The sequence below is a fragment of the Anabas testudineus genome, chromosome 14, assembly GCF_900324465.2.
Source record: "Anabas testudineus chromosome 14, fAnaTes1.2, whole genome shotgun sequence".
NCBI lineage: Eukaryota > Metazoa > Chordata > Actinopteri > Anabantiformes > Anabantidae > Anabas > Anabas testudineus.
The window spans coordinates 15,861,085-15,875,016 of record NC_046623.1 but is presented as its reverse complement, the minus strand read 5'-3'; the positions used below and the strand labels follow the sequence as shown (position 1 = coordinate 15,875,016).

The window sequence follows — 13,932 nt, the reverse complement described above, 5'->3', positions numbered from 1 at the left end:
CACACACAACGTGGGGGTGGGGGAGTCCATTGAGGATTTCATCTCACATAGTTACTATTCAAACTAGCCAGGGCCTGCCAGGCAGCCAGCAGCATGATACCATTAGCTTCTGAAATTCATCTCCCTCTCTCTCTCTCATACACACACATACAGCCATCTTTGTTTGGACACCACTGCCATAATGCAGTCCCGAGCCCCTTGCCCTAACCTTCATCGTCATAATTAAATGCCTAAACCCAACCCTTACATTAATCTCATTGTCTCCTTAACCCTAGAATCAAGTCTTACCTTTCAATACTAGAACTTCTGGGCAATGACCAAATGATCCCTACAACAACATGTCTCTCATAATTCGTCCGTCTTCCTGCTCGTGGGACTCGTAATTAATTCAGAGTTGTTCTGTCATGTTTATTGGGGAGACATTGATGCAAAAACGCTGCAGCTCTCTCTCTCAGCTCCCACACTCACATGATTTCCTACTATCTAACATCCAGTAGATGGCCTCATTGTGCCTCACTGTGCATGCCTGCTGGCTAATGGTTCATCTCAGGCCATCACAGCACCTTCATTTTTAGCTCTGCTTTTATTTTTGGTGACTTAACGGGAGTGATCTTATTTGTGTCTTTGTCATTTTGAGTCACGTCTAAAATAAAGTGCAAGCAAATGAAGGGGATACTTGTTATTAAAGAGAAATATTAATACTATAAAAATCTAACGGTGAGATTATTTTACAGCTTATAATAAAGGGACAAAGTTCACTTGGGTATTAGATTTCAAACATTCATATCACCAGACAAACATAAAAACCATGTCTTTCTCCAACAATACAAATTTAACCAATTTAAAACCTTCACTCTTTAGCAACAGCACATTTTGTTGTGTACTATGAATTTGATTGACTCTACCCAGCGGTCTAATGACAGAGGAGCTAAACTGAATACAGAATTGATACAGCTTCTGAAGCTGAAAGATAGTTAACAATCCTAAAGTCTAATTAAAATCTAAAGTCATCAGCAGACAGTGCCAATCTGTAGTTACATGCAGTGTATTTTTATTTACTGTAGCCAAGGGGTTGCCTCCATGAGTTCGTCTTTGCGCCTATGCGTAACTACTGCGCCTGAATGGAACACCCTTCCATGTTCATCTTTCCACTCAGTGACAAATGAATTATGCAGCAAATCAGTTAGGAAACTGGAAACGGTTGTTTCAGTGAGTTTTTATTGTATTAAGGGAAACGTTTGTTGTAATAATGTCTTTCTGTCTCCCTCCTCAAGCGGTCCAGGGTCCTTTCTGATTTATGGCCCCAGTTACGATACTAATGAATTTCAGCTATAGAGTCAGCGACATAAAATACGATGAGGAAAGAGGTCTCCCAGAAAGACTCGGCGTAATTTCAGTCCCTGGCTTTACCCTTCGCAGCTTGCCTTGGTAGATGGAGCAGTTGTGGCAGAGACCGTGGCGCACCGCAGCAGGCGGCAGCTCAGTGGAGAGAGAGGAGTGCGCAAGAAAACGGGTCTTGGATAGACCATAGTCATTCCCATCATTCTTCGCCGGCCAGTCAGACCGCAGACACATCACAGGGTAACTGAATGTTGGACAACAAATGATGGCCCCCAAAAGTAAAACATACGGACTGGTTAACACCTGAGGACCGCTGCAACAGGGGACCGTGACTGACTTTCCATGGAGAAGAGCGCAGAGACGGTGAGCTCCTACATGAGGCACCGAGATACGAGTTGGATGATACCGAACACATGTGGATGTTTTGGTGATTAAATATATTCCGTTAAATCAGTGAAGTTGATTTTAGAATCAGTTATTTTTAAAGCCAACCTCAGACGTTGCTGCGGGTCCTGATCTGTCCACATCCACAGAGCGGAGCGCACGCCATCCAATTGTCCTTCTCTTTTTTTTTATTAGCAAATAAAGAGAAAACTGCATCTATATTTCAAAGACGTCAACCTAAGGATTGCACTGTCAGAGACGATTTAGGTGGGTGGTCAAAATAACTCTTGACTTGTTTGAAAGCTTTTGCTGTGCTCACACTAGTCGGCACGCAAACTAAACCAAAAGGAAAAAAAAAAAGACTTCTGGAATATAACTACATGCCAAAACAGGAAAGCCAGGCTATTGCTGGGCTTACATGCGCTGAATTAGACATTTAAATGCATGTCTCTGCGTTGAAAATGGACTGTTGAGACTTTTGAATGCTGTTTTTTAGCCTAATTTTTTTTTGCCTCACCGCTCTGGTGGAAATGTTGTCCGGAGACTAAAAGGGAACTGAGCTCAAAGAAATAAAAAAAAATAATAAAATAAAAACAACATCTAGCAGCCGGGGTGGATCTGCGTCAATACAGGCACCAATATAATCACACAGACACGCCTCGAGGATCATTGAACAAATCAGATAAACGCAGCACAAAATCCATCAATACAAGTTATTGATGAGGCGGTATATAAGGCGAACGATTGGCCAAGCCTCCGTTTATTTAACAGCAACAATATGATGTGAAACTTTCGCTAAGGCATCAACAGAGAGGAGCAAAAGGACAATTTTACTCCTGCTTCACACTTTTTTATTATCACAGTGCTGATTGGAAAAACAATTTGAAACAACAGCTGGAATAGTCTTCCCCATCTCCACAGTAGAATGTCTGCTGCCTGTGCTGCTGCTGCAGGAATTTATGAACCAGGAATCTTTGTGGGTCAAATATCCGAAGAGCTCTTTCTGAAATATTTATAGCAGCTCTTGTGCAAGGATGGTGGTTGTGACAAGAAGCCTATGGATGACCCAGTCTGTAGGAGAGCTGGTGCCGAGACAGTTAACCTCTCCACCAGCTACACTGTCCATCTAAAAGTCCTCCCCAGAGAGGCACAGCTGCTGCAGGCTGGGGATGTGATGGGGTGACTGTTGACAACCCCCTCACCCACCCCCTATCTCACTTTATTAGTAGTCTAATATAAACAATGGATCAGAATTTCTCAACAGTTCGAGATGGCAAGCAGCTGCTCCCCGAGAGAGACTCATCCAAACGTGTGCTGACAGGATGCTTCCTCTTTCTCCTCATCTTCACCACACTGCTGGGCAACACACTGGTGTGTGTCGCTGTCACCAAGTTTCGACACCTGAGATCGAAGGTCACCAACTTCTTTGTCATCTCCTTGGCTATCTCTGACCTCCTGGTAGCTATCTTGGTCATGCCATGGAAGGCAGCAACAGAGATTGTGGGATTTTGGCCATTTGGTGAGTTCTGCAACGTGTGGGTGGCGTTTGACATCATGTGCTCCACTGCCTCCATCTTGAACCTGTGTGTGATTAGTGTCGACCGCTATTGGGCCATCTCCAGCCCATTTCGTTACGAACGCAAGATGACCCCAAAAGTGGCATGTCTGATGATCAGTGTGGCATGGACCCTGTCTGTCCTCATCTCCTTCATTCCTGTTCAGCTTAACTGGCACAAAGCTCAGACCACCAGCTATGCAGAGCTGAATGGAACATACCCCAGTGATCTTCCCCCTGACAACTGCGACTCCAGCCTTAACAGGACCTACGCCATCTCATCTTCTCTCATCAGCTTCTACATTCCTGTGGCTATTATGCTCGTTACCTATACCCGGATCTACCGCATTGCCCAGAAACAGATACGGAGAATATCTGCCCTGGAGCGGGCCGCAGAGAGTGCCAAAAACCGCCACAGCAGCATGGGGAATAGTTCGAACATGGACAGTGAGAGCTCATTCAAAATGTCTTTCAAACGAGAAACCAAAGTCCTAAAGACTCTCTCAGTCATCATGGGCGTGTTTGTGTGCTGCTGGTTGCCCTTCTTCATTCTCAACTGCATGGTTCCGTTCTGTGAGCCGAACTTGCCAGATGGTGCCACGGACTTCCCCTGTATCAGCTCCACCACTTTCGATGTGTTTGTGTGGTTTGGCTGGGCAAATTCCTCACTCAACCCCATCATCTATGCCTTCAATGCAGATTTCCGCAAGGCCTTCTCCATCCTCCTGGGCTGCCACCGGCTCTGCCCGGGAAGCAACGCCATTGAGATTGTTAGCATTAACAACAACATGGGTGCCCCTACCTCGAACCCCAACAGTCAGTATCAGCCCAAGAGTCACATCCCAAAGGAGGGCAACCACTCAGCTAGCTATGTGATTCCCCACAGCATCCTACAGGAGGAGGAGTTACAGAAGAAGGACGGATGCAGGGGGGAGATGGAGGTGGGCATGGTTAACAATACCCTAGAGATACTCTCACCGGCCATCTCTGGGAATTTAGATAGTGATAACGAGGTCACATTGGAAAAGATTAATCCAATAACACAGAATGGACAGCATAAAACCGTGTCATGCTAAGAAGTGGCTAATCAAGACTGTAGTACGAAAAGGCATGTACATGTGCACAGAGGAAAGAAAAGCGTACACGAGTGGACCCAGAAACGGAGACGGCCACCTTTAAGAACATGCCTGATAAGAAAGTAGTGAGTGGGGTATACAGAACTTAAATTTTACATGGAAAAACTTACAGAATGTTTTACAGTAAAGGCACTTTAACCTGGATATACCTGTCTGCAAAATACTTTCAGCATTTATTGATGAAATTGACACATTTGATGATAAATGTTGATGATGTGAATATTAAAGCAGAACACTAGCTATGTGCACATGTATACATTTTTTTAAATATATATTTACAAAGATGTATACGTATGCATGTGTATACTGTACAGTACTGATACTATCCTGGGAGGACATGAATGCAGTATATTCAATGGAGCAAGATGTAATAACTATTAGCAAAATGTCTTGTAGGTAGGTGCTTTATATATGTTTCAAGGAAAAGAGCAATGTGGGTGAACTGGTTTTGGTACATTATAATTAACTCGTTTGCAGTTATTTTGCTTGATAATTTATCTAAAAAGGAAACAAGGACAAACCTGTATTGCAGTAGTAATTTATTTTGGTTATAATTACCTCAGACACCAAAGTAACAATGTTATGATCCAAACTAAAACAGGCAGAGTGCAGATAAAGGGGTTTAATAGCATAAGCCAAGTTGGCATATATTCCTAAGTACTTAACCTATACACCCTGCTTCCCATATTATCTAGTACGTTCATTTAAAGCCTGGTATGTGTGTGTGAAAGGGGGATAAAAAGTCATTCTGGTTGACTCATCTTCAGGCATACCGATGTGGGTACTGACTAGCTTACCTGAAGTTTCCTCAGTTTTTACTGCACACTCTGTTTTGTATTAGCTTTGTTTCCTCTCTTTATAAACCTTCTCTAGGGCGCTCCATGCTCTCCATTTCCATGCTCTCCTTTCCTCTGTCAGCAAAGTCCCTTCCTCCCTAGTGCTGCCCTTATTTCTTTAGTATTGCCAGCCTCTTCTCTGTCCTCCCCACTGTTCCCTCAGTCAGCACAGTTCTTTACACCTGCACCATTATTGTTCTTTTATGTTTTTTTCCTGCTTCCTCCTCACCACCTCCTTTGGCAACCATCCATTTCAAGTCCTTACTCTGCCCACTCAGAGTGGCACTAATGATTCTATTTTTGGCAAATGCAGTCAGTCCATAATTAAAAACGAATGTCAATCTGTAAACGGAAACTTCTCTGCTTGGTCAGAGGAGGCAGTACAGCAGTAGCAGCAGTTCGCTTATGCTTTTTGACCTGTTTGTTGATCTGTTTGCAGGGGTGGAGTCCAGGACAAGCCATTGCATACAATTATAATTTACAGTGCAGAGGTTAGTCCTAACAATCTGATTTACAAAAATACAGGAGACTGAGTAAGTTAATCCTTAGGAAAACACCTGATGAGTTGCTCTTTCATTCCACACTTGATCATTTGTTGAAAAAGATTTTTCAACCTTTAGACACCTCACAGTGCTGGTCATACCAGATTAAGTGAGCAGCAGTGTATTTTATTACTAAATTATTCAACATTTCAGTTGTACAAATAATATTTTGTCATGTTCTCCTTCAAAAGTCACACTTTTATGGCCATTAAAATCAAACATAAGGACAGAATGTGTGTATGGTGGAGAAGAAAGCCCCTAAATGGCCTGTTCATTGTCTCTACCTAATTAAACTAAAACTGAATTCCCTGTGCTTTTGTGTTAAATTGAATTGTAATATATATTTTTTGAGATTAAGTAATTGTAAATCGATGTGTGTCTGTGAGTCAGACATAATTAGGTTTCTACTTGAAGTCCATACAAGTCTTTCTGCTGTGTTCAGTGTTGCTGGGAAAGAATGCTCAGCAGCATGCTTTCTGACATTGTATGCTGAGCGTCCGCTGCGTGCTATGTGTGTCCATGAAGGCGTGAAACTGTCGAGAGAAAGGAAAAGCTGATTCAATAGAAAGCAATTGGTCTTGAACGGAGCATTTGATTTTCCTGCTCTGGAAAATCCAATGCTATCTAGATGGCAACAAAGCGGGGGAAAGCTTTTAGCTCAATATGTGGCTTGGCTTGTGACACAAAAGCAACTCATTGTCCTCTCTGCCTCCCTGTCCTCAGCTGCTGCCATTTGCTGTTCCACCATTTTAAAAATTGATATTTATGAAGTGGAAATTGGATTAGCTGTCCTGTATTATGAATTAGTTTCATTTTCCAAGAGCTCAAATTCTATTTTACATGTCACAATCTAATTAAACCTCTAACCTTTGCTCTCTGTACCGGTACCTATTAGAAATTCTTGACCATATCAAGTCAGAAATCCACCATTTCCGCTCTTCACCAGTTTCTCTTAATTTACTCTGTATTTTCAAACACAAGCCAACACAAACATGCAACAAAATGTGAATTGCACATAATCTGTCAGGACTGGACATGGAAGGGAACTGCCTTGGGGAAGATTCGGTCCTCCCTCCACCCAGCCTCTATCCTCCTTTTTTCTATCTCTTTCTCTTTTCTCTTGGCTGCCTCTGTCGACTTGATGAGCGTTCCGGATGTTAACACAGATTGAATTTATTATCAAACAGACAGGGCCTACTGTTTCTTTTTCTGTAGTCTGAGTCAAAATGCCAAATCAAGGGCCCATCTGGCTGTTTCTTCTTCTTATTATTATTATTATTAATATTGCCAAAATTATTATTTTTGGCTGAATGTGGCTGTACTGTAGCTTATGCTGTGATTTTGTGAGGGTTTTACAATCTCAAATGTGGGGGTAGGAGTGATATATTGAATAATCTGCCATGTTACATGACATCATTGGTATTTACAGGTTAACCAGGTGTTTTTTTTTTTTTTTTTTTTTTTTTTTTTTTTTTGTATATGCTGTATGTATACATTTATAGAAGCATACCTCCAGCTGAGGTTTGAAATGGTCTCTGCTGTATTTTGGCTCCATGTAAAACCCCCTCTGAGCCTTCACCTTGTCAACTCGGTGAGTCATCTTTCCAGCTGCCACTGCTTTGATTTTAGAGAAGGGGATGTCAGGCAACAGGCCCACAAGCAAAATGCTTTGTTTGATCCACAGCGTTTCCTCTAGGATGCCCTACAAGTTGCTTTGGGAAGCTATAGTGACAGTACATGGTCTCTCAGTTAATGTAGTTACATGACATATGACAGCATAAGCAAATCTGACAGCGCAGAAACCCTCCTCCTCATCCTCTTCCAGTGGCAGGCCAAAGGGACAGAGCAGGCGTGGGGCCAAACAACACTCCCAGGGTCCGGGAATGATGAGGTTCAGTTTACTTGGTTAGAACAACAGAGTCCCTACCTCGACTTCTATTCAGTGACGGAGCTTCATTTTTTAAAAATGGCAGTATTTAGGGTTGGGAGTACAGGGATGTAGAATTGTACAATGATGTTCAAAATGTAGTCGTGATGAACACAAGTGCTTTTTATCTTCAAAAATCCTTAATGTGTGTAGCAAACTTAAATGCTGTACGTTTTCTCCGGTGTGGGTTATAATTTACAGTAAGATGCAACAGCTACTGGCTATTTATGTATTTATTTATTTACTTGTTTCTGGTGTTCATTCATGAAAGTGATGTCAAAGATTATAGCCCTCAGAACTATTACAGTATTTAGTTTACGGTTTGTACAAAAAGAAAATGTGCCCTTCTTGTAAAAATAAACATGTATGTATTGTTTTTTTTTCATCTATGCTCAGTGTGTTTGGTTTATTTGAGATGGATGGGTGTCTGGATGTGAGTGGTGCTGTAGCTCTGACACCGAGTGGCTATTGGAAGATCATGTTGTTCGATGGAGATTGATTCTAAACGGTGACGCAATTTTTTTTCCAGCTGCCTTAACATAGTGTCCTCGCTTTGTTCCTGCCTTCGCCCTGCATTTACATAACTTGACAGCCACTTGACAGTTGACATGTCCTCTTCCTCCTCGCTCATGCCTGCTTCATTTGTTAACTTAAAAGTAGAGACGAACACATACAGAGTCTCCCACACACAGTAAGTGATTAAAAACCATTACATTGAAGGAAAACTACCTTATTTCCACAATACGTCATTAGAGATCTAAAGACAAAAAAACTCTTTTGAGGTATAATGTTTGGGAAATAGTCTACATTTATATCTTTTTAGCTTTATTTTTCTTCCTTTGTTCATTTTACGTTACAAATCAGTCTCAGACATACCTACAGGCATATATTATCTATTGTAGGCTATTTTAGCCCATAGCCATGTGGTCCCTGCCATTTTTCTTTCCCTTAGCGACTGACATGATTATCAGTGATCTATTCGCAGCTCCTTTGGCTTGGTTTGTTTCATCAACCTTTAACCTGAAGGTAAGACATAAATCTAAATCGGTATGACTTGACAAGTCACCTCAGAGGTAAAAACCCGAGTGCATTGGTTTACATCTTTCTGGAGAAATTCATGGCTTTGCTTTTTCATTTGGTCTTCAAAAAAACTGGTCTTCACAATACAAAATGCAAACTGGTATTTAATACAAAAACTGCAGCAGCCCCTTTAAATTGGTAGAACACATATAGACATGCGTCCTTGCTGTGGTATTTGAACATTTCCCATTGAACTTTCGTTAAGCCTGGTGAGAAGCTGCAGCAGAGTGGTACGTGTCTCACATTAAACATCAGTCAGGTAATGGGAAGCAAAGCATTAATATAGAATTTGTTAAAAAACTAACAAACAGTGGCTTTATCCTTTAAATTTCAGTTCCTTTTGGACGTACTGTCATGTCAGCCCTGTGTATTGATACTTAACTTATCCTGATCGAGACACAGAGAGAGACAGATGAAGCAGTGGGGTCACAGTGGAAATACAGTCAAGGTTAATGATGGACTGCAGGCCGCAAAATGCAGCATGGTGTGTTTCTTGCATGTGTGTCTATGTGTGAGTGCGTACATGCATGCAAGTACACTGCTGTAATGTGCTTATGTAACTATACCAGCACTCACTTGGCTCCTTTGCTTTGTCCCAACTTAACAGAAGCGGTAGGCAGCATTCTTCTATTCTGCTATTTTGGATGTTTCAGTGCTGCTTAATTTCTATCAGCTGCATTTATTTCACTGCACATGTGAAGGTTATTGGTCATAAATATGGTTTCTGATTTATAATAAACATTTTTTCATTTAACTTAATGTAAAACTGTAATTTAGACCGCACCCGTCTGTGGTAGAGGAATAGTCTTAATCTACAGAACTGATTGTCAGATTGTCTTCTATATACTTTAGCTTTGATGTATTGGTTTCACAGTGTTTCTTTAGGGTAGTGTGCCTTTACTCTGCAATCCCTCAGAGACAGTGACATCTCTGAACTGCTGTTCTTGATTAAGTTAAAGATTCATGACATTTGTAATAGTGTACCGTTAGTTGCCCATGGGCTTCATTTCACTCATCTAATAGCATCTTTTCATGTAATTCAATGTCCTTGAATTGCGTCTTTAACTCTTCCCTGTAGCAACTGATTCCCAGAGGTCTTTCTGACAGCTACTTTCAACATTACTCAAGTGCCTGTGTTCAACACTGAAGGACTGGGGCTTGTGATCACATTTATAGCATCTGCCTGACTCTCCTCCTCCCTTAAAGAAAAAATGAATGACAGAAATGTCGTCTGATATGGTCAGATGACAACATTGCAATGCTGATAGTGTCCCTGACCTTATTTTGAGCAACATCTTAATCCTAGTTTTCAATAATATTGATTCAGGAAATGGCGGTGTGTCTGTTTTAAAGAGCCTCTGCCATCTGGCTTTTGCAAGTAGTTTCTGCAGTGTGTGCAACCAGTGAAAATCTTACTCTGCAAATATTTAACCTACAAACACCTGTTTTGTCACGGTTTATTCTTGGTTACATGCAGGTGTTCAAACACTTTTTGCTCCAAATTCATTTTCAAACTGCTGATTGTTGATTATCAGACATTTCAAGGGGTTTATTGTAATTTGATTTTACTGACATGGTAAGCCGTGCATAATAAAGTTCACAATAACACGACAAATACATTCTCTAAAAGTTAAGTGAAATTTTCTCTATTGTTATTCTAACTTTTTTAGATACAAACTTGTGTCAGTGCTATCAAATGTGTAGCCTAAAAGAGATTTTATGGTTTTCTGCTCATATTTAAAGCCAAAACAGTAGCTCAGCCTCTCTCCTCGTCCTTTCCTGTTTTGTCTCTCATTCCAAACATATCCCTGACTTCCTTTCCCATGCTCTTTATCCTTTCATTTGACTTTCTTTTCTTTCTTCTCCTCTTGCCAAGCAGCAGAGTGACTCACACTCCCTCTGGTGTGATGTTCTTTTTCTCATCGAGAACTGGATCAAGCCAGGATTCATTATTACCTCAAGAAGACTATTTCAGTCCAGCAACAAGATAGTAGGTAAATAATAGGTAGGAGTAAAACGTTAACTAACAAATGTATCAAAAAAGAAAGTGAATAAAACACTCAACACAAATTAAAAGCCTATTAATATTATTAAGCTCTGCTAAATTTTAAAACATTGTGTTATATAACTAATAAATTAATTCTAAACTGTGGCTAGTGAGAGGTATTTGCAGTTTGGATAAGCTGCAGAAGAGGGTTGTGTCCTGTAAATAATTCAGATGCCTAACAAAGAAAAATGGCAGCTGCACAGAAGTTTTCTCTTTATTATCATATTGGTACAACACAACTTATCAAATACACTGGAAACACAAATACAGAAAGCAGATGGAAACACTTCCTTTAAGTATTAGATGTTTAATGTTCTGATATTACTGTATATTTAATTCATAAACATGCTCTGCAGCCATCCTCTGCCATAAGCTGTGTACTTTAGTCCAGTATTCATGGTGGTTCCTCACCATTCCTCATTATCATGATCTCATAATTCTTAAGTGTCGTCTATTAAAACTCATCAGCCTGGTATTTTTTTCTTCATACCAGCCTTTGCATTGTCACTTTAAACTGGTTTATTTACTTCAGCACTGCATGACTATAAAACTTTACCTAAACTGAACCTAGTAACTCAGGCTTGAAAGTAGTGAGTGTAACATTTGAATTGCAAAGAGGTTTAATAGCATGCTACTGGACTATTAGTGTGCAACTGTAGATGGGCTTTTCATTTCACAAACACATAAATAAAGCAAACATTATATATTTAAAATGAGACACTGAAAGGCAAAGCATATACTACATAATTAAGTACAACTAATGAATGGGCCGCTCGTGGACAACCTGTTTTGTTCAGTGGCTCAGACTCTGCAGAGTCATTGTGCTAATATCAGTTTCAGTCCAGTTTGTCTCAGCTATCGGTTTTGTAACAGTCAGCAGGGATTGTGAGAAACAAAGACACACAGTGGGTCAACGCCCGAGACCTCTTAAAACCAAAGAAAGGGAAGAAAAGCACAGACATGGGAAATTAGTAAGTCTGCAACTTGGCTTGAACCTACTGGGAGCATGAGAGTATTGATACTGTATGTTTGGGCCTGCTTATCTCCTGAGCAGAAGCTGTCCACATTTAAGCTTAAATCACTCTAATCACTCTCTTAGTGGAATTACTGATGAAGCTCTAAAAGCTCACCATACTGTTGGCTGTTCTGTACCAAACAGCAGACAGGAAAAAGAGAGACTTTTAATGAATGCTGATTCTGTTCTCCATCTTCTGGATGTGCTTCCTAGCAAACTTTTTTGAGAAATAAAACTAACAACCTATTAGTGTCTCCATTTCTTTTATAGTCTAACATTCATTGATGAGATTGAGCATAATCCATATGCACCAATCGGATTCTCCTTTTTCCAGGAATCATCTAATCCCTACATGAGTCTGGACCTTCTTTTATGCCTCTTGCCATTCATAAACTGGCCCTTTTCCTAGTTTTAAGTGCCGCACTCCACCTTTTCCTGTGTAGGCTCAGATGACCTCCTGCAGAGCGCTCTGTCAAGATCTTAGGATCTTACTGTATATTAATGTGTGGTGAAGTGTCTTCTAGTTGAATTAATTATTAGGCCAGTCTCACTCTGAATTAACTGATGTGGCTCTACATATCTAGAAGCCAAAACTCTCCTTGCAGAGGTGGTTATCTATCATGAACTTGAGCTTCAGAGGCTCCATGCTAAAGGCTATCTTTAATAGTGGAACAGCTCTCTACTTTTATACTTTTAGGAAAAGAAGTCAGTCTGATAAAGATAAAAGGTACATGCGATTTCCACCTTAGCTCAGCTGGTCAGACTAGTCACGTGATGATGATGTGGTCATCTGTGCAGGGTGTGTGTACAGTATTAGATGTTTAGTCCTGATCTCAATACATGCTGCATCTGCATGTAGCTGTGTGCAGCTGCAGCCATTTGTCTTCTCCTGACTAGTGCTGTGTTTGCTGTGTTCTGTGCTACATTGGGCACCTGTCTCCTCCTTGTTTCCTTTCATTTAGTATGTAATTATTTAATCTCAAACCTTATCATTTTCTCAAACACATTTCTTTATTGTCCAACTTATTGACCAGCCGAACATATTTTGTTTCTCATATATAACCATATGTTATATCAGAGTTTTATTTAAACCAGAACATGATCGCACTGCCACTTTGCTTCAGTTTAACATATTTAGTTTATTTGTATTTGGAAAGTTGCAGAAGTAAAGAGCCAAGAGATATATAAAAACAATATTTGTAGCCATCGGCAACAGTAATACCTGCAGTCTCCAGTTTTATGATGCATCCAAGCTCATATTTATAAAATGCTTGCACAGCAAAAGGGATCTAGTGGTAATTTCCCTTTACTCTTTAAACAAATTCTAAAAGACCTGGTGTCTTTATAATGTTTGCTTGTTTAGTTTAAAGACAGAGATTAAACTGATTTCTAAAAAAAAGATACAGTACCCACACCGACAGGAACATTTTTGATGTGAAGGGTAAAAGCTGGATAATTTTAAAGGAATGTTTGCTCAGTTTGTGTTGAGATAGGAAGGACAACGCGAAGCTAGAAATTTACAGCAAGGGAAAACACTATTAAAAGTGTTATTCTTAAGAAACATGGAAAGTTTTTCTTCTCCACAAGTCGAGTTTTTCCATTCAGCTTGCTGTTGTTCACGTCAGCAAACATATCTACAGTTTATCTCTCTGTCGTGAATTTCTCAAAAGGTTTTCTTCAGTAAATCCAAAAGAAGCAATTTGTGATCAACATAGTGTCACATAATTAAATTCACACAATGCACACCATGTAGTAAAGTTGATCAGTGTAAAAATAGAAATTCATCAATGTAACCCTATCACACACAAAAGTAGGAAGCCAACTGGCCAGGCTAATCAGGGGAAGAAACCTCAACTCTGAGGCAAATAGACTTCTTTTAAAAATAAATTTGACATCAAGTCAGTGTGTAGAGAGAGAGACAGAGACGCAGCTCAGAAGAGAGCATGCGATGTCGAAGTTGTTGATGTTACAACTGGGTTAATTGCAGCCAAAAGCACACTGTAAATATCTAATCAAAAGAAAGAAGAGTGCAGTGGAGCTGTAACAGTGTTATAGTTGACTTAATGTCA

At 40.3% G+C, this 13,932-nt stretch overlaps 1 protein-coding gene across 1 annotated transcript; it reads left to right on the top strand.

Annotated features, from left to right (window-relative positions):
• Nucleotides 1-1,296: 1,296 nt before the first annotated feature.
• drd1b (dopamine receptor D1b) lies at nt 1,297-7,250 on the top strand. Its single transcript, XM_026373423.1, has one exon. The coding sequence runs from the start codon at nt 2,968-2,970 to the stop codon at nt 4,354-4,356; it is 1,389 nt and encodes a 462-aa protein (XP_026229208.1). The 5' UTR covers nt 1,297-2,967; the 3' UTR covers nt 4,357-7,250.
• The last annotated feature ends 6,682 nt before the right edge of the window (nt 7,251-13,932 follow it).

What these genes read in the sequence shown, in the direction of transcription:
- drd1b (XM_026373423.1), top strand. Translation starts at nt 2,968, where the DNA reads ATGGATCAGAATTTCTCAACAGTTCGAGATGGCAAGCAGCTGCTCCCC.